Below are 27,844 nucleotides of genomic sequence, written 5' to 3' on the forward strand. Positions count from 1 at the left end.
TCAGCTGGGTTATTATACTTGAGTATTGGAGACACACTAATTATTTTTTTAAATTCTTTTGAACGTCTCTTGGGTCTGTGTCCATTCCTAGGCTGCATTGTGTGTTAACAACCTAAGTGGCTCACAAGCAAGTGTGCACAGAATTTAGACAGATTGTTAACTAAATAAGGCACTGGACTCCTTTGGCATCCAGTAGCCTGCATATTTCCCTAATAGCGCTTACATTCTCCAGGTCTGGTTGACCTACGAAGGTCAACAGATTTGCAAATACAGAGTTCCTTTGTTCTCAACTGTATTTTGTCAGAATTCAGTTTAATAATGTTTTCACTACATCTGTTTAGTAGTTGCTGCTGTTTGGCGTCATGATCATATATTGCCTATTCCTTATCATCCCCTTCTGTGACAAGAGTATCAGCAGCCAAAGTCTAGATGCTCTGAAACCCTTCTAGTGCCTGGTTCCGTTTCTGCAGGAGAACTTCAGAAGCAGGGCTGATTCCTATGGGCATTTGTAACCAGCAGTTACGTGCCAAAGAGTCTTCTGAAGGTTGTGAAGGGCTGGATGGCTCATCCAGTTGCACATGCTAGAATCCATTCTGGACACCGCAAACTGTAAACACTTTTGCCCTAGACAGGTCAGATAGTGCATCCTGGATTGTTGGCAGTGGATAGTGACTTCTTTTGAGTGCCCTATTGAAAGCGTTTGTATCAGTGAGGATTATCAGTTTAATAACATCTAGATCATTAATAGGCTGCTGATCTAGTCAGTGCTTACTTCAGCTGGTGTGATTATGCCTTTTTTCTTCAGATTTGTTGATTCTTTCTTCAGTGACTCCAGCAGGGCTAGCTGGACCTGTGGGTCTATTCCTAACTTTAGTTTGCCTTCAAAGAGGCCAGTGCCCTGGAATATATCTCTATATCTTGATGGAATGTTTGGCAGGGAGCCTAATGTCTGTTCTTGCTCTTCTGTAACCTGGAGGATGTTATGGTGTTGCTCTGTAATTAAATCCATGGCCTGGACTTCCCTGCTGCCCAGCAGAGGCAGTCAATCAAGATAAATTCCAGGCAGTACCATTTCTTGTTCCCTGGATTTCTTATAGACACTTTCCCAGTGGCCTCATAGTTCATTTGTTATACATTAACAGTATTTGGTAACTTTTTTCCATTCTGATATTGCTGGTCAATAGGGACATTGCAATCCCTTGCTCCGCAATCCTCCTGGAAGTTTACAGGTCTTTGTTCTAAGCATTATTGTTGTGAATGTGGCAGACTTGTTCCCAGCTTTTTTCTGTAAAGTGTGTATCCTGTTGGGCTGGGAATCTGTGAAATTTACACAGAAGATCTCATCTTTAGGGTCTTGGTCCCTCATCACTGCATGTACTGTTTTTTCTCCCTTATCTGGACTACTGCAGCACTTAGGCCTGAAACAGTTCTGCTTTTCACATCCTTTGCACTCTTTCCCATATGTTGGGCATTTGCCCTTCTGTCTTTCATGCAGCCTCTCACAGTACACACACTGACTCATACAGTTTCTGTTTGTAGATGGTCTACTAGGTTTCTGCTTCCTAGAGTCCTTTAGATTAACCCTGTGAACAAGCTCTGCACCTGTAGCTGCTGAAAGAGCACTTTTGTCTGTATCTCGGACTACAAGTCCTCTCTCTCTCTCTCGGTGTGTGTGTGTGCGTGCGCGCGTAAAAGAGAGAGAGGGGAGGGCCTGGGCCCCTAACTCACAATTCAAGACATTGCTTGTTCTGCTCTAATTGGCTCCAGTAAGTCTCACAAAATTTACAACATCTAGTCACTCCACATAGGTAGAGGGAAATAGATTTGCACAGATATTCTTAAGCATGATCTCCAGTTCAGCCTAATTTTTCTTCATCATGACAATAGACTTGCAACTTAGGTGGGGGGGGGAGCACAACCTGGTAATGTGTACCATGCTTTGGTCCTGTACATCTACAGCAGTTTGTGCATGAGAAAAGGGTCAGTTTATGCCCAGTAGACCTATCATTTCTTCCTTCTGTTTTTCCAAGATCTGAATTGGTTTATATCCCAAGATCTCAATTTTTTAAAAAAAAAATCTTGTCTTTGAATGACTTTGTGTTTATTACTATTGGCCTCATGTATATTATTTAACCATAAATATTGCTTTTGCAAATAATAAAAACCATACTACACTTTGTTTCGTAGTTGACATCTACTTGTAAAAACAGCACTAAAATCAAAGAAAGTTTTTCTGTTGGCTTCAGCGTTTGAAGTAAAAGTAATAAACTGTATAATCACTGATTTTCTAACAGGAATAAATACTAAATGTTCTTGCAATTAAGATTGACTTGCAGTTTAATTATCCTTTTTCTCTTTTGTTTTGTGGCTGTCTCATCTCTGCTATCTATTCCAATTTATGTAAAGCAATATATTGAATTCAGGTATTGGTGACGTGAACTAGACATTCATATGCATTTACCCTCTGCAAATTTCAACAGGATGTGTTTTAAGTGTCTTCCACTAAAATCAATGAGATTTGATATGCCTAACTTTGTCTGGATTGTTCTCAGTGTATCTGCCAGTCTACTGCACCAAGTGTTGATGGTGGCGGTTCTTGCGTGACACAGCATACGTTACTTTGGAGTTAAGTTGAGCAAGTAACTTCTCAGATGCATTAGATCAGGTTAAGAGTCTTTATTAAGACATTAGGGCCAACAGGCTTAAGAGTAAAAACATGTAGAGTTTCTTCAGTCACCCCCCCTTCTGGTACATCTCTCTCCAAAGGTAAACACAGAAGACAACCTCTCAGTTCAGAGGCAAAATACAGAAGACACAACTTACAGACTCTGTTAGAACTTTCCCAGTTGTTATCTCACGTTACCATGACAACCGCTGGCCTTGGATGTCTGCTCTCTCTCAGGCCAGGAGATAACAGTTACTTCTCCAAACTTGCAGGCTTTATGGAAAACAACTAGAGACAGTACTGCCTATGGGTCAACAGCCCAACACCAAGTGGCTGCAGGTGGCTGCAGAAAACATTGCTGAAAGGATAGTGCAGTAGGGCAGAACATATTAGCCACAATCCAGCACCAAGGTATGCACACTTAAGTCCCTTTGATATCAAGTGGCTTTAATTTGTACTAGAATGTTTTTGTGTTCTATTCAAACAATATTTCCAATGGCCTAAGTATAACCTTTCTTGAATCATGAGTTGGTAGTTCTCTGTCAGCTTCATGGATCATTCTTGAGACAATGTTTGTTAACTTGATCATGCAATAGCAGCATAGGTGCTTTGGTTTGTGCATATCAGCAGCTAAGTCAGCAGCACAATATCAGAAAATATGTCATTTCAATGTGCCAGTGTTCTGCTGGTGTGATAGTAGATATGTCAACCCAAATCTTTCAGATGAGAATGCCAGTCTGAATTTAAAAACTGTTCATCTAAATGAAAGTTTATATATTTACAGCATTTGCACCACTCTTGGGTTTCCTTTTACACTGGTTTTTTGGAAAAGTTAGCTGTTTTCTGAATATTTCCATTGTTAATTAGATTGTCATTGTTGTAATCTCAACACAACAATTAAATGTACACAGCACATCCTATTGAAAAACATGAAGAGAATGTAAACATCCTAAGCCCAGACATTCACAGCAACCTGGAAGGACAAAAATCTGCAGGCTCTTCCAAAGCAAGTAGAAAAATGAAGGAAAAAACAACTGACAAGGCAGAAAAGGCTGCTAAAGAAAAAACCCCAACTGTTGTTAGACCCGAATCACAGGTAAGCATAAATGAATGAATTTTTAAATACAGTAACAATGTTCAGTATGGTGTTGTATGTGGAAGATTTCTTCTGTATTTTTCCGGGATGGAGAAGTAAGTGATAAAAAATAGGATATTTTCACACTCTAGTTATTTCCCCCCATATACAAAAAAAAAAATGCTGTAGCTAAAACTCCCATTGTCTTGTGCCATATTTCAGGTCTAGCCAGCTAGGTGGCTATCTTGAGCTACTGTATAATTTAATTGACTGCAGCATGTTCTTCTCCTCGATAGCATGAGTTATAATTCTTAATTTTACTGGATAATACCAATCACAGTTTGCATCACTAATGTCACACTTGTGATTATTGATAGGTTCTTGTTCTGCCGCCTGACACATATAGCACAACTTCATATAAAGGTAAAGGTGTCCCCGCACTTATAGTGTGAGTCGTTTCCAACTCTTAGGGTGACGTCTTGCAACGTTTACTAGGCAGACCGTATATATGGGGTGGGATTGCCAGTTCCTTCCCCGGCCTTTCTTTACCCCCCAACATATGCCGGGTACTCATTTTACCGACCACGGATGGATGGAAGGCTGAGTGGACCTCGACCCCTTTTACCGGAGATTTGACTTCCTCCTTCCGTTGGAATCGAACTCCGGCCATGAGCAGAGCTTCGGCTGCGTTACCGCTGCTTACCACTCTGCGCCACGGAGGTCTTTCTGCGCCACAGGAGGGTCTTAAAACTTAATATAGCATGTATTTAATTTGCATCATCCACTGTTATCATCATGATTGCTAATTACCCTTAATAGATCCCCTTTCTTTACCCCACCACTTGTTGGTGGAAATACATTGCCATATTTTTTAGGTGTTCTCTAATGTCCATCTACTTAAGATCAATTCAAGTTGTTTTTAATTTTTATTTTCATTACCTGCTTCCATCCACATTGTTTCAGGTGGGTTGTTGCTTATCCAAGTAGGCTAGGCAATTCTAATTCTGCACAAAATCCCTTTGGGCTTCCGTCTAGATTTCCTGTTTCTGCCTAGCGCCTCAAGTGCTTCATTTTGATGAAAGAATAATATAATGTACTGGCAGTATTAATGGCGTATAACAATTAATAGACTCTGAAGTCCCATATGTCATCAGTAGTTTATGAACCAATTCTAACACTTTGGTGCCATTGAGAAAAAGATGCAACTGAGATGCATATATTTTAAATTTGGGATTACATCCTTTTTTAAATACGGTTACTGAATTTTCTACCAGCAACTGAGGATTGCAGAAAGCTTGTACATAGCCACTTTCATTGTTGCTTACCTGTGGCAACTGGCAACCATTCTCAAGTGATGGGCAGGGAAACAAGCATTTGTAACTTGGAAAAGAGGTTTTTTTTCCCCACTTTTCTGGTCATTAATGTACCACAAATCATTAGGTGCCAAGGTGGACAAAATGCTACTCAAATGCTGGAAAATTCAGGACAGATAAAAGAAAATACTTCTTCACACATCACATAGTTAAGCTATAGCACTCCCAAAGGAAGCACTGATGGCCACCAACTTGAAAGAGGATTAGATAGAGGATAACAGTATAAAAGGCTACTAGCCACAATGGCTATGCTCTGCCTCCACAGTAGGCGGCAGTATGCTTTTGAATACCAGTTCTGGAAACCGCAGGTGGGGACAGTGCTCTTGTGCTCAGGTCCTGCTTGCTGGCTTCTCATGAGCATCTGGCTGGCCACTATGAGAACAGGATGCTGGATTAGATGAGCCACTGGTCTGATCCAGCAGGCTCTTACATTCCTACTACTCATGGTTTGGGTAGCAGGATTGCATGCTCTCTTTCCTCCCCACCAATTAACTCTTTTGAACAAATTCCTCCTGATACCCTTAACTATGGTCCTTTGGTAACCATGATTAAGGGCATTCCATCCCAGTTTAGAAACCAGGATTTAAAACTAGAACTCAAATTTGGGTTAATTTCATATCCAGTCATCCCTTCATCCATTATTGCTGCTATCTGGCACAGAAGATCTCAAGTTAAAGCAGCAGTTACTGCATGTTTGGGGAAACAGGCTAGTCTGTGGGATGGTAACTTTTGTAGGCTCATTTGCGAAGTTGGACATATATATGTCAAAGAACATCAGAGGGTGGCGTTTGGCATTATTTGACAATAACAGTCAGTGATTCTCAGTAATGTATCTGCTCTTCCATCCATTTCAGAGATCCAAAGCAATATGTAACTCTTCTGGTTTTGCTCTGTACATTTCATTTCCAGCAATCTGATCCGAACAAACCCTACTGGATCTTGCGTCTAGTCACTGAACAAAATGAGGTGGAAGCACTGGACTTGAGGAAAGACACTGAAAGAGCAGATGAGATTAAAGCTATGAAGCAAGCATGGGAGGCTGCAGAGCCAGGGCGAGCTGTTAAGGTAACCACATCCTATTATCCTATTACACATACATTTAAAATTAGTTCTGAGGTTCAGCAGAGATAGTGTTGTGAAGCACCAACCAAAAAGTTAAATTCCTGGAGTGATTTATCGGTATCAAACTTCTGCTTGAAAAGTTAGAAGTGCTGCTGAGGCTGGACTGAGGGGCTGCTTTTGATAAATTACGCTAGGGAAATATGCAATGAGTGCTTTGAATTTCCACTTGTGCTTTAGAGTGGCAGCTGATAACATTTTTACTTAGTAGGGCTGCTGTTTTTAACCTTGCGGTTTTCATCATAGTAGGACTTGTACAGCACTTACTCAGGAAAATGTGCCATTAAATGTATGCAGAGTGCCATTGTCTTTAAAAAAATAAATAAATTACTCTCTGCACATTTATGGACAAATGAAGAGCTTCTATGTAAGAGGGTCCAAGCAAGATTTTCAGACAAGATTGACTCCATACCTCCTATTTAGAAATTAAATCATACCATATGACACTTTTTGAGTTCACGTATTGATTACACCTACCTATCCATTGCAAAAAAAACCCCTAAACATACATACAAATACTTTTAAAAAATGAGGAAAATTTGCTTCCAGTTGCATTTAGTTCCTCCCCCCCAAAAAAATCAAATTAAACACTTCACACACACAGCCAAATTGAAGTAAGGTATTCCAACCAATTGACCAAAAAAATGTTTCATTTGAGCCAATGCACAGGAGAATATATTTGCAATGCATGGCTCGGTCCTGAAATTGCAAAATAATAATCTCCGGTCATGTGCAGAGTACACCACACCAGTGAGTAATCATAATTAGCCTCTTATGTCTGAGATTACACAGAATATCTTCCAGGTTTGGGGAAGGATGCAGAGTAAGTAGGTGTGATATTTAGACAGATGGAGCTCAAACATTTTATTTTAGAAATTCACTGGCAAACTCACAAAAAAGCAAGCAAGAAACAGTAACAGTAGCATTTTCTTCCTTTCATCATTCATTATATTCTTAAATTAGGGGAGGGGCTTGTTGGAAGCAAATCCAGACACCTCTGAAATTGCACATGACTCAGATCAACCTGTCTTGCCCCACCCAGCAGCTGCTACTGCAGCCTTTATAAGTGAACACAGAAAAATGATGAAAACTGAGTTTGTTGTAACACACAGAGAAGCCAGCCACAATTTCTCCTTCCAATCCTTCGATTTACAAAAATGAGTGTAAAAAATAGATATTTATTATAGGAAGAGACTCACACTTCGTCCACTCTTATTTGCTTGCTTGCTTGCTTTCTCTCTCTGTCTAAGAAGGTTAAGAAACAAATATTAAACAAAACCAAAGGGGGCAAAGCTGCTCAAATACTTTCTCCAGAGGGGGTGAACAAATTACATGGTGCATGATAATGCCCCTTCATGTCTGGAGACAGGAAATGCAGATTAGTCTTTGTCCGTTAAGCATGTCCCCACCTCAGTCCATTTCCTGTCTCGGCATGGAGCAGACATGATTTGTTTCACTCTACATAACTGTCTACTGTTCTTTTGAGGCTTGTGATTCTTAACAGTTTCTGTTGCTGTGGATGTTATGTGAATGAGTGATCTTTGTCCAGAATCTGTAGTGCATGTCTGGGGTGGGTGGGTTCAGAGTTCCTCTTGCATCTTTTTTAAAAAAGAAATCCTTCTGTGTTGCCTGTGGACTGTGTGACTGCTGTCCCTCCTCTTTTTGTTGTAAGAGTGACTGAGTTTGTTTTCTTCAGATACCTCCGCTGCTTACCTCAGCATGGATTCTCCCCCCCCCATCACCCTGTAATGGGGGAGGCAAGCAGTGGACAGGGTTTAAAGCTCCCATTTTTTAAGTTGAACTATGAGCAAAGTCTCCAAAAGGCCTCCTGCGCTGCAGTGCCAGATGCAGCAGGAACCTCATAGTCCTGATCAGACTTTACTCACTGAGGCGAGTGTCAGGAGAGCAGTTGACAAAATGGCAGATGCAACCATCCGAGTGCCTTTGAAAACAGTTGTTTTCAACCGTATTCCCACACAATGCTGGCAATCAGCACTCAGCAGCTGTATTAACTTCTGCTGAGTGCTAGAATTTCAAGAAAGGCACACTATATTGGGGAGGCATTGCCAAGGTGCCCAAGGGATGTTGAAGCATATCAGTGTAGCTCTGCAAACAGCCGCACAGCTGAGCTGCTGTCAAAGGAAGAGATGGTGCCACACATAGCCCAAACACAAGTACAGACTGCAAGATCATGTGAATTCTCCACTTCCAGTGCTGAGTTTGTAGGCTTAAAAACAACTTCACCACAAGAGCAGCAGTCCTAGAATATGCATAATAATAAATCTGTGTTTATAGTCAGTAGTAATGTGGGACCAATTTGCTCCAGATGTTTGCACTCAAAGCAGGTTATGATGGAGCAAGTCCCTCAGGCTGGAATTCAGCAAGGCAGGCCTCAGGCATGCCGGGACCCTTGGGCATCAGCTTTCCCTGGGCCCTGGTGTGTTTGTGCACATGTACGTGGCCCCCCACACACCCCACCTACTTGTCGCCTGTCTTTTAGCATGGCCAATAACCAAAATGGTGGCCAAGGTTTCCCTAAGGGGATGAAGCCTCTGCCGCCATCTTGGTTGATGGCATGAGTGCATGCTATGCACGTGCATCTTTGCCATCAACCAAGATGGTGGCAGGGGCTTCAGCACTTTAGGGAAACCTTGGCCACCATCTTCATTAAGGGCAATGCTAAAAGGCAGGAGACAGGTAGGTGGGGCAAGGGAATGGCGGGCAGGTGGAAGCTCCTGCCCTGTGATCTGTGGCTGCTCCCACGGATCGCGGAAGGTGGATCATGAACAGAGGGGCCCCTCAGGGCCCCCTGTAGCTCCAGGGACCCTTGGGCCAGTGCCCCACCTGGCCACCCTTTAGAACCGGCCCTGGCTCTCAGCATATGCAATTGCCACCATATGTGTTGCAACACATAAGGAAGAGTGCTGGGAGATTTGTCTTGGCAACTAAAGGAATTAACATTTGTCCAAATGCAGTAAATAGCACCATCTACTGAGGACTTGTCTTTACAGCACACTATTAATGTCTTTTCTCCCAGGTTGCAGGCAAGCTACACATAATATGCAGGCACCACCAGTGGCTTCCAAATCACTGCAGAAGTCCAAACATATGGGTGGTAGACATAGTCATATAAGAGCAAAGCCCTACAATGTACAGTAGGGCCCCACTCATATAGCAGGTTACGTTCCAGACCCACGCCGAAAAGCGAAAACCACCGGAAAGTGGGGCCTTACTGTATTCCAGCCATCATGCTCCAGCTGACAGTGATCAGCTATAGCACACGATCAGCTGTAGCATGGAGAGCTCTAGCTGCTGTGCTACAACTGACAGTGATCAGCTGTAGCACAGGGAGCTCTACCCATCACGCTTCAGCTGACAGCAATCAGCTATAGCGCACGATCAGCTGTAGCGTGGGGAACTCTCACGCTATAGCTGATCAGTTAGCTGGAGCACATGATCAGCTGTAGCGTGGGGAGCTCCAACCGCCACACTCCAGCTGACAGCGATCAGCTGGAGCACGCGAGCTGCCACCACTACAGCTGATCGTGCACTCCAGCTGACCAGCTGTAGCGTGGGGCGCTTTCGCACTACAGCTGCTTGCTGTCAGCTGGAGCGTGGCGGGTGGAACTCCCCGTGCTATAGCTGACACCACCGTATAAGCGGAATGCTGAAAAGCGGGACCCTACTGTATATAATTTCTCCTCAGAGGAAACGGATTGTGAGTCACCAGAGCCATATGAGGTAGCAAAGGGAGCAGTGTCTGAATGCATGGTGACATCCAGGAGCACATGGCTGTTTTAGAAAATCTAGTGTCCCCTGGCATTGAGGAAGATGAATGGAGTGACAGTGTGGAAATTGAAAAGGAGGTTTCACATAGGTTGTTTAAGATGAGCATTTCATACCTTTACTGTGTAAAATCTTAGCTGCATTAGATCTGAATGAAAAACCATCTGACCCAATTTCTGCTACTGGCAAAAGTGCAGAGGTAATGTGATATTGGCTAATAAATATTACTTGTTGGAGACAGAATTTATGGATCAATTTAGGCTTTTATCAATTTATTTATTTATTGGATTTCTTAGTCGCCCATCTGGCTGGCTAACCAGTCACTCTGGGCGACGTACAAGATAAGCAAAATAGCACAAAATGACACATCAATACAATCACATTAAAATCTAAACGCAATGATGTTAAAATCTAGCCCACCCCAAAGGCCTGCCTGAAGAGCCAGGTCTTCATGGCCCGGCGGAGATCATTTGGAAGGGAGTTCCATAGGGTGGGGGCCACAATTGAAAAAGCCCTTTCTCTAGTCCTCACTGTTTTGACTGGTGGGATAGAGAGAAGGTCTTTTGAGGCCGATCTTGTTAGGCGGCATAGTTGATGATGCTGGAGGCGCTCCTTCAGATAGGCTGGGCTGAAACCGTGTAGGGATTTAAAGGTCAAAACCAACACTTTGAATTGGGCCCGGCAAGCAACTGGTAGCCAGTGCAACTCTTTGAGCACTGGAGTTACGTGATGTCACCGACGGCTGCCTTTAATCATGCGCACCGCCACATTCTGTACCAGTTGCAGCTTCCGGACCATTTTCAAGGGTAGCCCTACATAGAGCGCACTACAGTAGTTAAGGCGAGAGGAGACCAGGGCATGCACCACTGATGGAAGCAGATGATTGGGAAGGTAGGAGCGTAGCCTCCATATCAGATGGAGTTGATACAGTGCTGCCCGGCTCACAAACGAAACCTAAGCTTCCATGGACAGTTGGGAGTCAAGAATGACCCCGAGGCTGCGGACCTGGTCTTTTAGGGGCAGTTGTACCCCATTGAGCACCAGGTCCAAGTCCCCTAACCTTCCCTTGTCTCCCATGAACAGCACCTCGGTTTTGTCAGGGTTCAGTTCCAGCTTATTCCTTCCCATCCAGGCACTCACCGATTCCAGGCACTTGGACAGGGTTTCTACAGCCAACCTCGGTGAAGATTTAAATGAGAGATAGAGCTGCGTGTCATCCGCATATTGGTGACACTGCAGCCCAAATCTCCTGATTAGCCCCCAGCGGCTTTGTATAGATGTTAAATAGCATCAGGGAGAGGATGGAGCCCTGTGGCACCCCACAAGTGAGAGGCCAAGGGTCCGAAACCTCATCCCCCAGTGCTACTCTTTGGTACCTATCAGAAAGGAAGGAACGGAACCATTGCAAAACAGTGCCCCCTATGCCTAACCTCTCCAATCAGTCCAAAAGGATACCGTGGTCAACGGTATCAAAAGCCGCTGAGAGGTCCAGGAGGACGAGGAAGGGGCATTCACTCCTATCCAATGCTCTCCTCATATCATCCACCAAGGCGACCAAGGCTGTTTCAGTCCCATGTCCAGGCCTGAAGCCTGACTGAAATGGATCCAGATAATCCACTTCCTCCAAGTGCACTTGCAACTGCTTCGCCGCCACCCGCTCAACCGCCTTGCCCAAGAATGGTAAGTTTGAGATTGGGCGAAAGTTGTTCAAATCCTGGGGATCCAAGGAGGGCTTCTTTAAGATTGGTTTTATTACTGCCTCCTTGAGAGCTGATGGCATCACGCCCTCTTCCAAAGACACACTTACCACCGCCTTGATCCCCTTGCCCAGTCTGTTCTTGCAGTTCATAATGAACCACGATGGGCAGGGATCAAGTAGGTAGGTGGTTGGTCTTAAGGTTGCAAGCACCTTGTCCACTTCATCAAAAGGAAGAAGCTGGAACCGATCCCACATCACCAGAAAACCACTGGCCGACTCTGGCTCACTCACTGTATCCACAGCGTGCGGAATCGTACTCTTTAGACGATCGATTTTATCTGCAAAGTGCTTTGCAAACTCATCACAGGAGGTCTTAGAATGTCCCATCGGTTCCAAAGCAACTGGACCAACCAGGCTTCAGACCGCTTGGAACAGCCTCCTGGGACAGCACTCTGTGGATGCAATAGAGGCAGCAAAACAATCCTTTTTTGCTGCCCTTATTGCCACATGGTAGGCCACTGCAGCCGCTCTAACCTGTGTCTGATTGTCCTTGGAGCGAGATTTCCGCCACCGGCGTTCTAGCCGTCTCACCTCCCACCTTAGAGTTGGCAACCGTGGAGTATACCACTATTCTCCTATTGCCACTTTAGTATCTAAGGTTTTATTTCCTAAAGAGGAAGCACAGCTAAAATATGCAACAGATAGAAGGATAGATGGTGCTGTGTAAGGTGCATGAGGCAGAAGCTTCATTCTGCATGTGCAGCCTCAGTGTTTGCTTCTTGGTGTGGATTGATGAAATGTTGGATGACTCAAACCAAACTCAAGAAACACAATGGAAGACTGTTTTGAAGATTTTTAGGGCAGTAGCATTGGTGGCTGACACAACCTTAGACTCAATTCAATTGGCAGCGAGATCTATGGTGACTGCAGTGGCTGCACATTGTTTGCTGTGGTTGAGGTCTTGGGAGGCAGATCAGTCTTCTAGGCTGAACCTAGCTACATTGCTGTATGTTACAGGGAAGCTTTTTGGAGATGACGCACTAAAGGAGGTGCTGGTGGATCTAAAGGAGAAACAAAATTATCTTTTGACATCTGCAAGAAAAGTTAACAAACATAATAGGTGCTACATGCCTTATCAACAGACCTTTCATATTTTTCACATCCAAGGAAGGGGCAGAGGATACAGAGGAGGAGCCTCATATGGTCCAGATCCAGATTCCAAACTTCAGGAAACTCAACAGGAATAAGGGAGGCAGTGGAAACCAAGGTAAGGGAACTTGTCCTTCCCAGTTCTAATGCCACTGTCCTACTGTTGGGAGCTATCTCCAATATTTCTATCAGGCCTGGAGGATCCTTACCACAGACAACTGGGTCTTGAATCTTGAGAGGACTAGGGGTCAAATCTGCCACATCATTTCATCCAGTCTCCAGTTTCCAGCCCTCAAGAGAAACAAGTGATAGTGCAGGAGGCTATGTAGCACTTACTGAAGATTGCAGCCATAGAGCCAGTTTTTCCAGGGCAGCACTACTCAGGTGTTTACTCAATTTTTGTTGTTGTCCCAAAGAGACGTGGCACCTGGAGGGTGGTATTGGAGATTAAATTTTTCAACCAGTTCTTGGTGTACAGGAGGTTCAAGAAGGAGATGCTGGCATCAATCAGACAGGCCTTATGCAAGGACAATTTTCTGATGTCTATAGATTTAAAGGAAGCTTATCTGTACATTCCAATACACTCAAGACACAGGTGTTCCTTCCGCTTCACATACCATCACCATCACAATCAGTACTGGGCAATGCCATTGGGTCTTGCTTCTGCACTAAGGATTTTCACAAACGTCATGGTGACCCTGGTAGTGCATCTGCACCTCCAGGGTCTGCATGTGTACCCATACTTGGATGATCTCAATTGATCCCAGATGCTACAGAACGCGCAAGAGGATGTGAAGGTGACACTACAGACTTTATGGATCTGATGGCGAGGGAAAAGTTTTATCAAGGACTTCCTGCAGATTTGGCAGTTATAGTTCGGGACCAAGGTCCTAAGACCATTAAGGAAGCTGGTCGACTCGCAGACAAGCTACCGGCAAACCATGGGCGTGGCAGCAAGAGCCAGCATTTTCAGCCTCTTAAGAAGCCGGGAGCCTTCAAAGAGCAACCACTGGAAAAGGAGGCAGAGGGAAGGGAGAAGTTTTGGAGCCCGTTGAAGCTGCAAGGAGAGGAAAAGAATCCTACAAGGGCGCAAACACCTTCTACTTCCCCAACTGACGTAATCTGCTTTAATTGTCATGAAAAAGGACACTTAAAAAGACAATGTTCCAAACCCCTGAAAAAGCCAGCAGGAGCGCGCCCCAAAGCTCCTACCGTTGCACCGGTGAGCTGTGCAGAAATTGCAGAGCCAGGAGGGGGTGGATCCCTTGGACTTCCTGTACAAGTGTCTAAGGATGCCAGTGAGGAAGAATGGAATCTGAGGGAGCTAGTTGTTGAACCAAGTGCCGCCGTCGCTCCTGTCAGCACCAGAGTAGTGAGTGTTACTAACCAGCCCCAGGGAGAAGCCCAGGGAGAAGCCCAGAGAGAAGGGCTGGGAGGACAAGCCCCAGAGCATGTTAATGTAACCCTAATTGAGCCTGGACAACGGGCATGGGCTGTTAAACAATTTACAGAGCCCATCTATATCAACCAGATTCTTGTTAATGCATACTGGGATTCCGGCGCAGAACTGAGCTCAGTGGCAAGCAGTTTGGTTGAGCCCCATCAATATCTACCGGGAGTGAAGTTTACTATTCACCCATATGGGGGAGCACCAGTGGAAGTTCCTGTGGCTAAGATTCCCATTTGCTATAAAGGAGCGCAGTGGGACCAGAACCTTCTGGTCCACCAGAATAATTCTCCCTGGATTTTTTTATTGGGGAACGATATTTCTTTTAAAAGACTTTAAATGCAAGTTATAACACGCAGTCAAGCCCAAAAGGCTGAACAGCCAGTGGAGCTAGAAGAGGAATGTGTATTGGGACAGGCAGACTCTGCTAGAGTCACTAACGATGGGACAGTTTCCATAGCAATGCCTGATGAAAGCCATGATGCTGAGAAAGGAGAGGCAGCTAACTCAGAGGAGCTGCATTCAGATGCTAATGCCGCTACAGCAGAGAAATCCAATGCTTTGTTGAGAAGTGGAGTTACTAACTCTGATAAATGTAAGCAAGCATTACAGACAGACCCCAGTCTAGAAGAATGTCAGAAAATGGCAGAAAATACCCCAGGAACCTTAAGGCTGAGGGTTTTCTGGTCCAATGGTCTGTTATATCGAGAGTTCATTCCTAAAGGGAGTGCAATAGACTGGAGGGCAGCTAAACAGTGCCACAAGAGTACAGAGCTGATGTGCGGGAGCAGGCCCACGGGTCAGTCTTCGGAGCTCACATTGGGATCAGGAGGACCCTATCTAGGATCACTAAGAGTCTGTATTGGTCTCGGATAAGCAAGGTGGTCCAAGAGTTCTATGCCAGCTGTGACGTCTGCCAATGCACAGGATACCCTTAAGATCATGCAAAAGCGCCCCTGAAAGTGTCTGAAATTATGACTGAGCCATTTGAACGTGTGGCCATATATGTGGTTGGTCCTCTGCCCACATCCAAATCTGGGGAAAAATTCATCTCAACTTTCATAGACTTTCCAACGATATGGGGAAGCAATAGCCCTAACCAGTATCACTGCACAATGTATAGCTAAAGCTTTGCTGGGAATTTTCTCCAGGCTGGGATTTCCAAAGACTTTGCTTTTGGATCAAGGTCCAGGGTTCGTGGCTAAGTTGATCAAGAAGCTGTGGGAAGTGTCTGGAGTAGAACATTTGATTTTGGTAGCTGGCTCGCATCAGACCAACGGTTTATGTGAAAGATTTAATCAGTCTCTTACGAAACTATTGAGGGCGTATGTCATGAAGCATCCTGGGGAGTGGGATGTGGGAATTCCGTATGTCATGTTTACTTATAATGATGCCATTCAGGAGAGCACGAGGTTCACACCCAATTATTTGCTTTTTGGGAGGGAGATACGTGGGCCCTTAGCTTTGTTGAAAGCTGAGTAGGAGGGCAAGATTAGTTCCTCTCCAGTTCCAGTGGCTGCTTACTTGAAGAAGTTAAAGGCTACTCTGCAGGGGGCCTGGGAAGTGGCTCAGGAGAATTTAAAAGGAGCCCAGGAAAAGCAAAAAGCCCTATATGATAGGAAAACCAAAGTCTGTCATTTTCCTGTTGGAGCTGAGGTACTTGTCCTGAAGGCGGTGCCAGGCAACAAATTAACCTCACAATGGGAAGGCCCTTTGATTGTCCACGAAAAGCTGAATAGCACTAATTACTTATTGGCTTATCCCCATTCAACAAGGCGAGATCGCATTTATCATGTGAATATGATGAAAGTTTACAAATCTAGGGGTAATCTTATGTTATCTTATGCTACCAAGGATCAAGGAGAGTATTTTCCAGATTTGTTGGCGGAAACTCAGGAGCAGGAGGGAGTAGATCAAGCTCTCATCCCTGGGTCGTTATCTCCTGAACAGCAGGCACAATTGTTTCAAGTGTTGAGTGAATTCAAAGATGTGTTTTCTAGCAAGCCTGGTCAAACGCATCTTGCTAAGTTCTCTATCAACACAGGGGATCATCCACCCATCCAATCCCATCCCTACCGTGCTACTGGACAGCATGCTGCAAGGATAGAGCAGGAGATTCAAGCTATGCTAGATCTGGGGGTAATAGAACCTTCTAAAAGTCCCTGGTCTGCACCTGTGGTGCTGGTATCAAAGAAGGAGGAGGGAGAGGTCAGGTGCTGTGTGGATTACAGGAAGCTGAATGCTATCTCCCAGAATGACCCTTACCCTATGCCTCGCATAGACCATCTAATAGAGCAGCTGGGAAGTGCCAAATACATTACTACTTTGGATCTGACCAAAGGGTATTGGCAGGTGCCTTTGGATCCGGATGCTGCTCTTAAATCTGCTTTTGTGACCCACATGGGGTTGTTCCAATTTAAAGTGTTACCTTTTGGGGTCAAAGCAGGGGCCACAGCCCTTCAGAGGCTAATTAACACAGTGCTTAATGGGTTAAATAACTTTGCTTGCGCCTACCTGGACAACATAGCGATATATAGCTCTGACTGGGATTCTCATGTCAAACACCTGACAACTGTATTTAAAAGGATCAAAGATGCTGGGCTTACTGTCAAGGCTCAGAAATGTCAGTTTGGCTTGGGACAGGTCATTTATCTGGGTCATTACATAGGTGGGGGAGAAATCAGAGCCCTGGAAGCAAAGGTAGAAGCCATTCAGAAGTGGTCTGTTTCTAGGACTAAGAAACAGGTCCAGGCATTCTTAGGTCTGGCTGGGTATTACAGGAGGTTTGTGCCTCAGTTTAGTAACGTGGCAGCTCCTTTAACTGACCTATGCAAAAAGCAACAATCTAACAGGATTCAATGGTCAGATCTGTGCCAGAAAGCCTTTGATGCGCTGAAGACCTTGCTGACGCAGTATTCCATCTTGAGAGCACCTAACTTTGATGCTCCATTCGTAGTCCAAACACATGCATCAGAATCTGGGATCAGGTGTACCTTGATGCAAGCCAATGAGGAGGGTAATTTGCATCCTGTCGCTTTCCTTAGTTGGAAACTGTTGCAAAGGGAGAAAGTTTTATCCACGATAGAGAAAGAATGTCTGGCTGTTTTCTGGGCGTTAAGCAAGCTCCGCCCATACATATGGGGGAGGCATTTCCAACTACAGACAGATCATTCTCCTCTGTGCTGACTTGCCAAGATGAAAAACTCTAACCAGAAACTTTTGCATTGGAGTCTAGCGTTACAAGATTTCGATGTAAAGCATGTAGCGGGAAGAGAAAATGTCCTTGCCAATGGATTATCATGTGCGTTTACCCCTGATGACTGATGTTTTTATGCTTATATGTGTAAACAGTTGTGTAACTATGTGATTATGCATGATACTGCTATTGTAGCTATTCTAGAAGTTTTCCCCGAGATGGAATCGAAAGCTTTGCTCTCGGATTCCATCTTCCCAAAAAGGGGCATGTCAAGAATAGCTAACTTTGGTCAAGCTGAAGTGAGGCAACCAGAGAGAATTCTGGGAGCCTGTGGCCTCCTTAAGATTCCCTACTGGGGAAGATCCGAAGCTCAGTGTCAGACAGGCAATTTACAACCTTGCAAGGAAATGCAACTGATTCTTAGGTGTTGCCCCTTATCAGCTTCCTGGGATTAAAAGTCAGGAAGAGGGGATGTTGTAGATCGGAACACCTGGATGTTGCTGTCGAGCTCTCCCAATCTTCAAAGACTTCAAGGGAAGGGATCCCCAGCAGGGGCGGGATATGTCTATTTACTTTTCCCCCTCCTTGTTGAGGAAAAGAAACCCATAAATATGAAGAAGTTTCTTTCAAAACGGAGTTCCCCCTTGTTCCATCGACCTCGACTCGCTGATATGTAACAGGGACAGCCGTTTGGGAACCCGGCTGCTCCACGAAGGAATAGAGTTACTTGGATGTAAGTATAGGATCTTAGTTAAGATAAGTCTTCCTTTTGTTTTGTGTCTGTATTGAACATCTCTCCTTTTGTTATGCCAATGACCGTGTGTAGCCCGCCTGAGGGTGATTAGCTTTAAGGAATCAAACTACTATTTCTCCTTTTGTATATACCAACATATCTACTCTTAAATAAACAATCTTTGTATAAAAGGTATGTATTGGCTTGGAACTAAGGATTCTAAATCTAGTGCTGGAAGGCTGAACGCTACGGATTGAATAGTGAGGGTAAATCCCTCCAAAATTACATAGTTCTCTGAGGTCCCTTCACTCAGGGGAAGAATTTAGAAAGAAGGGTGGTGGCAGTGAATACCAGGGATAATTACTTCCGTGGAAAGGGAGAAGTGTGCCTGAGAAGTGGGAACCCAGTGGGGTGGGGACTGTTCTCAGAAGCAAAGAACCCCCTTGGAGTACTGAGGGTAAGGAACCCCAGGGGGATGGATCTTTGACAATATGCAATTGTAAGAGAGCTGTGTTTTCATAATCTTTTACATTACTATAATTCCATCCTAAACTTCTTGGAAGTGATACCTTCTCATTTTAATGGAGCTTACTTCCATGTAACAGTGGATAGGGCTGCAATCTCAGTTCTTTGAATTTTAAAAGTTCTTGTCTATTTGACACCTTGAGGAAGCTTACAATATATTTAAAATAAAATAGACAAGTACAGTAGGGCCCCGCTTTATGGTGCTTCGCTTTACGGCGATTTGCTAATACAGCGGTCACAATTAGACTAAAGCCCCACTCATGTGGCGCTTGTTCCACTCTTATGGCAGTTTTCAGGCATCGCATGCCATTCTATTCAATGAGTTCTACTTTACAGTGGTTTTCACTTTACAGCGGGAGTCCGGAACGTAACCCGCCATATAAGTGAAGCTGTACTGTATTACTAGAGTGGGACAAAGATGTAAATTTCTCCCCTAGTTTTCAGAAATTCCAGCATCCACTCTGAAGATGTATCTCCTGGCCTGAAAAATGGCTGATGAATCAGCCAGATGTGAGTCCCTCACAGGCCAGAGCTGCCTCCCTGGGCTGCTCCTGATACCACTTACATCCTCTTGCTCTGGTGTCAGATGCAGGAGGGATCGGGGGAGTAAGCACTGAGGGTACTCTCCCCAGTGTTAATTTAAATATGCTTCAATGAAGCAGTAGTATCATTTATTTACAAGAATGATCAGATGCAAGATACTACATCAAAATAGGTAGGCAAAATATGTTTAAACTCCCTATTAAGGGTTTGCAATAACTTTACAGAACAAGACTGTATTCCTAAGGATACTGCCTTAGGCATAAGTCCCATTGACGCTTCTGCAGAGCTTGGAAAAGTTACTTTTTTTGAACTACAATTCCCATCAGCCCTAGCCAGCATGGCCACTGGATTGGGCTGATGGGAGTTGTAGTTCAAAAAAGTAACTTTTCCAAGCTCTGCGCTTCTGAGTAAACATACAGAAGAGTGTGCTATAGCAACATTTATTATAAATTTGTAACTTAAGCCTTCATATGGATAACAATATAAGTTGACTAAATAAATAAATGAATAATAATTTATTAAATTAGCTCTACAAATCTTAATTTCAGGACTAGATTTAGCTGTGCCTGTTAATTATGTTACCATCTTTTGTAATCATTAACTGTTCTCCAATGGGCACTAGGACACCACCAAGTGGGTATTATCTTTCTCTCCTGTTGCTTGAGGCAGGAAAGAGTTAACACTCCAAAGGACTCTTTCTTCTCAGCCCCTCCCATGGAGTGTTAGTTCGTTTTCCTGCCTTGCTTGAGCAGTACTGTTTTATCCTTGCTCTTGAGTCTGGGTAGCTTTTAACTTTTTCATATCTCTAATTTCTCTAATCTACTTTAATCTCGTGTTTGGTGGTGGTTCTAAAAGTTTTGGTGATGAATGACAGTTAATGAAATATATTGATGAATTTGTGTGTGTGTGGCTGTTGAGCATCCATTGTAACTATTAGTCACTGGATCCAAATACATGTTAATAATTGATTCTTTAATATCTAATTATTTAAGTAGCTGGGGAATTTTAATTAATTCCAACCTTAATTGAATGCATTCCTCGGTTAATTTATCTAATTAATTGAGCATTTGATTCTTGAGATTAAAAAAGCAAAAAAGATTCCTGCTGATGGAGAAATGCCTAAGAATAAAACAAAGAGTAGTTCAGAGTACTCTTAAAAAGCAAAACGTTTTGAGAGAGTTAGTGCCTGTAGCTCACTCAGAAAAGAAAAATACAGTTAAAATCACAAGCTGCTATTGTGCATATAGAGACAGCTGCCATTTTAAGCAACAGTGCATTGTTCTAGCAGCAATGTGTGGCCCATTAATTCCTGTGGTAGCAGAGAACGTGGCCAGTGATTAAAACAAGAGCTTAACAAACCTTCCTGTAGCAGAGCAAACAATGGGCAAAAATACTAATGCCCTTAAGGAAAAAAATAAAGGGTCCGTCCTACTGGCTGCAGTTTTAGAGTGCAGACAAATAGTTTATGAAGGAGAGCAAAGCCAGCAGTGGGTGTTTATACATGATTAAATGCTTTCTGAGTTCTTTTTGATTCTGATTCTAGTGAGGAAGAGGAATTTATTGGATTCAGTAAGCAGCAGCCAGCAGTTTCACAGGGCAGCTTAGTGACTGATGATTTGATTTATGCTGCCACCTCTGGTCAAAACCAGCAGTGACAGCAGGAAAATTTAATACAGACCCATAATGTAGTCTTTGCTGCCACCTCTCAAAATCAGGAAGTTCCACAAGTAGAATCTTTTAACTCCTGATGCATTAAATCAAATTAAAAGAGCTCTGATGGATGATATTTCTGCTGTGTCTACTGGAAACTCCCCCAGGGCATTCAGGAATCCAGTGGATTCCATTAGTCTCTGGGGCGGATCATCTTAATCTGGCCACCACATTTAGCTACAGTTAGGCAGTCTTTTCAAGTAGTTCCTATGTAAGTGCAACAAAAGCAAACTCAGTTTAATCAACTGTGAATAATCAAGTACAGGTATAGGGTATTCACCTGTACTCATACCTAGACAACATACTAATTCACTCATCATCAATAGAGTCAGCATACCAGGACATTCATGTAACCTTCGCGGCTCACAAGGACCACGGGTTCCTGGTAAACACCACAAAGAGTCATCTGACTCCAATGCAATGATTGCAACATTTGGGGGCAATGATAGACAGGAGACAGGAGATCATATTCCTTTCAGAGGAAAGGATGGCAAGGATAAAGATGGCTGTTCAACCATTACTGAGGAAAACTTCAGAGGATCTCATGACCTCAGCAAAGGTTTTAGGGATGTTAATTTCGGCCATCTGAGTTATACTATGGGTCAGATTCCATACTCGTCCTCTGCAGTTGGCGCTTCTGCCTTACCAGTTGCAGACTGCAAATCCCAAACATCTTCAGGTTCCTTTAACAGATTGGTTGTGAGTGACTCTAAGATGGCGGACAAAGGATAGCTAACTACAAAAAGGTGTATCTTTACAGGCTCTACCAAAGGATGTGGTGACAACAGATGTGAGCCAAGGGTTGGGGTGCTCATTGCAGGGGTGAGATTGTTCAAGGAGTGTGATCATCTCAGGAAGTAAAACAAAGCATAAACTTATTGGAGTTGAGGGCTGAACAATTGGCCCTGCAACACTTCGTGCCTCTACTACGCCTGAGTCAAGTGAGGCAGGACACAAAATCACAGGTTTTCCATCAGGAAACATCAAGACAGCTGGCCTGGGCAGAAAGTCCTTCAAGTCCCTGACAGCAGAGTACATCTGGGGGGTGGGCAATGTACAAGCAGGCTGGCTTGAGCTGACAGGATGTAATGCCAGGATAGTGGCAACTTCACAAGGAGGTGTTCAAATTGATTTGCAGATGGAATGGGAGAATGGATGTGGACATGTTTGCTTCCTATGTAAATCATCAACTTTGAAGGTACTACACAAGGCACCCATCATTAGTAGCAGAAAGAGTAGATGCACTGAATTCTCCATGGCTGACAGGAATACTTTACATCTTTCCATCAATTCCACTGTTGGCTTGAGAGTTGAAGAAGGTGAGAGAGAGACAATGTTATTCTACTGGCCCTGTTTTGATCAAGGAGACTGTGGTTTTCAGAACTGATCAGCTTAGCTGTGTAACGCCCATGGAATCTGCCTCTTCGTTCAGATCTGCCAATACAGGGCCCACTGGTGCATCCCAATCCATAATGATTGAACTTAACCACTTGGAGGATGAGTGATGAAAGTTATTGAGAGCAGGTTTGCCATCACAGATTATTAAAACTATATTGGCTTCCCGTAAAACTTCAACAATAATGAACTATCAGTACACCTGGACTTCCTTTCTACAATGGTGCAACAAAAATCATGTGCAGCCTCAAGGTGGGCATTGCTGAACTGTTATTGTTCCTTCAAGCCAGTGTGAAGCAGGGACTGTAGCCAAATGCATAGACAAGCAACAATGCTTTCTAAGTAGTCATCTGAGTCACTTGGTGCTCATCCATATCTGAAGGGGGGCATCTTTGTTTTCTACACCTGTTCAACATTGCTTCCCAACATGAGATTTACAAACCTTTATAATCTTCTACTCTATGAATAAAGTCTTATAAAGTACTATTCGTAGTAGCTATAACATCAGAGAATAATTTCAGAACTGGGAGTGCTGTCAGTGGCAAAAGATAGTGTGATTCTTTGAAGTGATCCTGCTTTTTTTCCAAATGTAAATGTAAATTTATTTATTTTATTTATTTGTTAAATTTCTATACCGCCCGACTAGCATAGCTCTCTGGGCGGTGTACAACAGAGAAATAATACAACAGAGAAATATAAATATACACAGTATATAAGTAGCCAAACAATAATAATAAACAACAAACTAATAAAAACATCTCAATAAATATACAATTAAGCAATTAATACAATTTATCACCGTCAGTAGGAATTAGTTTTACCTTTCTTTTGTCCATCACCATCACATGCTCTTGAACAAGACCAGTGGCTGCAGCATACTCAACAAACACACCTCTTCAAGAGGTCTGTCAGGCAACCACTTGAGCAAACCCAGATACTTTTACCAGGCATTATAAGTATCTGCAGAAGCAGACATTTATGTATCTGCAGAAGCAGGCTTTAGGAGGCAAGGTCTTCAGCAGTTGCTATCTCACCATTAGAAGAACATACCTATCCACCTAGAAGGTCAGCTTTGGAACATCCTACTTGGGGGTGTCCTAGTGCCCACTGCAGAAGGAACCATTTTTTTCACCAGAAGTGTGTTTCTCTGTACTTTTAAGCTCAGCCAGATGGTGAACTAACACTCCATGAGAGAGGCTAAGAGGAGAGTCCTTTGGAGTGTTAACTCTTTCCTGCCTCAAGCAACAGGAGAGAGAGACAATACCCACTTGGCGGTTTCCTAGTACCCCCAGAGAAAAACCCTTCCGGTGAATAAAATGGTTGTAGTCTTCTTTGTTTGACCTTCATCTAGCTTTCTCATTTAAAGCATCAACTTATGTATTAAACCTACAAAGCAGTTATTTGTGAAATTCCAATGTTGTGCTATCTGACCAGTCAGTGTTAGAATCAGAATGCTGGATTAGATGGGTGTTTGATTAATTCTAGCAGGGCTCTTCTTTTTTAATATGCATTAATAATCTGCTCTCATTTGCAATTGCTTTTAAAAATATTTTGCTTTATTGTGTGCATTTTTAATGTACCAAAAGTTGTTTTTGTTGTTTAACTGCTAGTAGGTAAACAGCTCTCAGTTGCATAATCTAAGGGGAGAATACTGATTTTTTCTGCTGCTGTCACTCGAAGCATTGCAGTTGAGTGTTGTGACATGAGTCATTCACCAATGTGCGTGCTTTAATTCAGTGACTCATCATTCAATTGTCAGCCAAGCCTCCATCACTTATTAAAATAATTGAACTACTCAGCCCAAAATCTAAAGTTTACCATATTTTATATGTTGCTCTTGGTGTACAATTACATGCTACCATTGTATAGCCAGTTCTAAAGATACTGTTCTTTCATATGCCATGACAACTACGTGCATGTGCCTATGCTGCTATGATGATATTATAGGTAACACAGGAAGCATAGCATAAGACAGCTTCTTATAATATCATAGCATGTCAGGCTTTTTGTCTGTCTAGTCCAAGTATTGTCTACCGTTGGTATGCTTTGTATACTGTCGCTGTTTCGCCAGGAGTGGCTCTACTCTAATGGGCTGACGGGCAGAGCTTCTTATCAAAGAACTGGGTGGGAAAATGCACCCTTACTTATTTGTTTTGGTTCTCCAAACAAATCTTCAACTCAAACTCAAGCCAACAGCCAGGCAGAGGGGAAGTGGGCATGTAGAAATCGTGATGATTCAGACTTCCCTGTCTTTCTTTGAAACATAGCCAGGTAAGTGCCTCACATGTAGTGGATCCGTTTTTTCCCAACACAACCAATTCAGCCAGAATCCTGGTATTCTATAGCCTGCCACTTATTGCTGCCGCCTCAAGGAGCTGGGGGGGAAAAACCCTACCAAAAGCTCATCACCTATTCATTGGCCATTCATCCTGAATTTGAACTGCATGTTCAGCTTTCTCCCAGCCTGCCTATGATGTTGGACTCCCCTGGTCTCCTATCTGAGCAGCCAGATCCTCCCTCATCCCATCATTTTCCTAATTCTGACAAATTGTCATTTAAATAGGTGCCTGCAAAAAGAATAATCAGCTTTCACTGAGTTTCACTTCTTTTGGGGGGTGAAGGGAGCAATAGTTTCCCAGATTACGATTAAGAAAAATGGCATGAGGGGAAGGAAAGGGAGTAATAGCCTACCTATTTCCCATCACAGAAAACAAGTCTGATTGTGGGTCACCTTGCAGCTTACTTCGTATTGCTTGGCTTTTTATAGATCTGCTTGAAAGACTGTAGTCAACAGTGATTTCTAAATTATAAAATATAAAGGCTCAAGCCTATCTGGCACCCTATTCCAGGAGTCTATGCTAGGATGGCACCTCCTCCTGGCAGGATTTGATGATGTCTTGGCAGCCATCCTTTCTGTTTGTCTGTCTTATGCATAGAATTTCCCCTTTAAGCTCTAAATGTGAGCCTCTTTGGTTAGTTTTCTTTTTCCCCTATAACAGAGGAGGATATTGTCAGTCAGTTTGCTTCTTCCACTCACTCCAGAAGGCAGGGCTATTCAAATGAGGCCACAGAAAGCCACCTGTGGGACAGCAACCTGCCTACTCTAGGGGACAGGCTCAGACATAGCTCCTCACTTTATTTTTCCAACATGGTCTCAGGATTGATTTGCAGTTCCTTTCTCCTCTCACTTCTTTTCTTCCTTCCCCACCTTTCTCTATTACTCCATAGCAAAACAGAAAAAAGAAAATAAAGTTTTCTAACATAGCAGGCTCTGGGGGTCTGTGAGGTGGTGGGCTATAGCCATCCTTTTCTAGTTTAGTTCAGGAATGAGTACGATGGTGGCAGTTTTCCCTAAGGAAGTTAGGCCTGCACTTTCCCTGAGTTCAAAAGAATTCAACACTATTCCATTCAGGTGGTGCTAGCATCTCGGCCTGTTGGCAGTGAGTGCTCTGGGACTAAAGCATGCCTTCTCAGGCAGTGCTGTTTCTCCTCAGGTCATAATTGGCCTGGAGAGTTCCAGAAGAATCTGGATACAGTAGGGCCCCGCTTCTCAGCGCTCTGCTAATGTGGCGGTTTTCAATTATATCCATGTTCACTATCTTCGGCGCTTGTTCTGCTTTTCAGCGTTTTTGTGGAATGATGCCCAGAGCTAAGAAAAGTTACTTTTTTAAACTATGGTTGGGCTGATGGGAGTTGTAGTTCAAAAAAGCAACATTTCCAAGCTCTGACAATGCACTCAGCAGCTGAGTCCGAGAAGGGCATTGGGCGCCATTTTATTGTCCGTGATTCAGTCTCATTCAGCATTTGTGCACTCTGCATATCTCTGTATTCTGGCAATTTTCCAAACTTTCAAAGGTTAAGGATAATATATTGTATTGTATTATATTATACAATACAATATTTATATATACTGTAATTTATATTTATGATTTATTTATAATATATATTATATATATTATATACAGTAATACTGTATAATAATGTAATATATTATATATATATATATATATATATATAAAATATATATATATAAAATATATAATATTTTGTGTTAATTACAATGGCATCTCAATGTAGTACTAGTGATAATAGAAGGAGTTGTAAGCCTCTTACTTTAAATGCCAAGTTAGAAATGATTAAACTAAGTGAGCAAGGCATGTCTATGGCTGAGATAGGCCGTAAGTTAGGTTTGGCTCACCAAACAGTTAGTACACTGGTGAATGCTAAGGAGAAAGTGTTGAAAGAAATTAAAAGTGCCACAGCAATGAACACTAAAGTTATAAGAAAATGTGATAGCCTTATTGCTGACATGGAAAAACTTTTAGTGGTGTAGATTGAAGATCAAACCAGTCACAATGTGCCTTTAAGCCAAGCCACCATCCAGGGCAAGGCCCTAAGTCTCTTCAGTGCTATGAAGGCTGAGAGAGGTGAGGAAGCTGCTGAGGATAAATTTGAAGCTCGCAGAGGCTGGATTAATAGGTTTAAGGAAAGAAGCCATCTCTACAACATCAAAGTACAGGGTGAAGCAGCTAGTGCTGATGCAGTAGCTGCAGAAAGTTTTCCACGTGAGCTATCAAAGATGGTGGACGTACTAAGCAGCAGATTTTCAACGTGGACAAAACAGGCCTATATTGGAAGAAGATGCCATCTAGAACTTTTATTGCTAAAGAGGAGAAGTCAATGTTTGGCTTCAAAGCTGCAAAAGATGGGCTATCTCTTGTTAGGGGCTAATGCAGCTGGTGATTGCAAGTGAAAACCTATGATGATTTATCACTCAGAAAATCCTTGGGCCCTAAAAAACTGCAAAAGCTAGCCTCTCTGTTTATTATAAATCCAATTCAAAAGCTTGGATGACTGGCAATCTTTTCTCAAATTGGTTCACAGACTATTTTAAGCCAACAGTTGGGGCTTACTGCAAGGAAAACAAAATTCTTTTTAAGATTTTACTTCTTGCAGACAATGCCCTTGGTCATCCTAGAGCTCTAATTGGTTTGTACAAGGAGATAAATGTTATTTTTCTACCTGCAAATACAACTTCATTGCTGCAGCCTATGGACCAAGGTGTAACTGCAGCGTTTAAATCCTATTACCTAAGAAGAACTTTTGCTAAGGGTATAAATGCCTTAGACAGTGGTACAGCAGCTGGGCAAAGATAAAATAAATTAAAAGCATTTTGGAAAGGCTTCACGATTTTGGATGGTATAAAAACTATTAGAGATGCATGGGAGGAAGTTAAAGAAACAACATTGAAAGGTGTTTGGAAGAAGTGAATTCCCACACTTATGGACGATTGTGAAGGCTTTGAGAATCCAGTGAAGGAAGTCACTACAAATGTTGTGGAAATGGCGAGGGAATTAGAATTGAAAGTCGAGCCTGAGGATGTGGCAGAATTGCTTGTATCTCATGACAAGACCCTAACAGACGAAGAT

The 27,844-nt window shown here is 43.1% G+C and overlaps 1 protein-coding gene across 12 annotated transcripts in view; it reads left to right on the forward strand.

The window, feature by feature from the left end:
- ADGB (androglobin) overlaps positions 1-27,844 on the forward strand; it is a 244,834-nt gene that overhangs the window by 201,601 nt on the left and 15,389 nt on the right. For all 12 annotated transcript variants that reach the window (XR_009762282.1, XR_009762281.1, XR_009762283.1 and 9 more), the window contains 2 exons: positions 3,577-3,761; positions 6,023-6,178. Coding sequence is in view for 8 of the 12 variants with exons in the window: in XM_061624063.1 (XP_061480047.1) it covers positions 3,577-3,761; positions 6,023-6,178 (341 nt within the window). In the remaining 4 variants the exon portion in view is untranslated. The remainder of the gene's footprint in view (positions 1-3,576; positions 3,762-6,022; positions 6,179-27,844) is intronic.

This window comes from Rhineura floridana, chromosome 4 (genome assembly GCF_030035675.1).
Source record: "Rhineura floridana isolate rRhiFlo1 chromosome 4, rRhiFlo1.hap2, whole genome shotgun sequence".
NCBI lineage: Eukaryota > Metazoa > Chordata > Lepidosauria > Squamata > Rhineuridae > Rhineura > Rhineura floridana.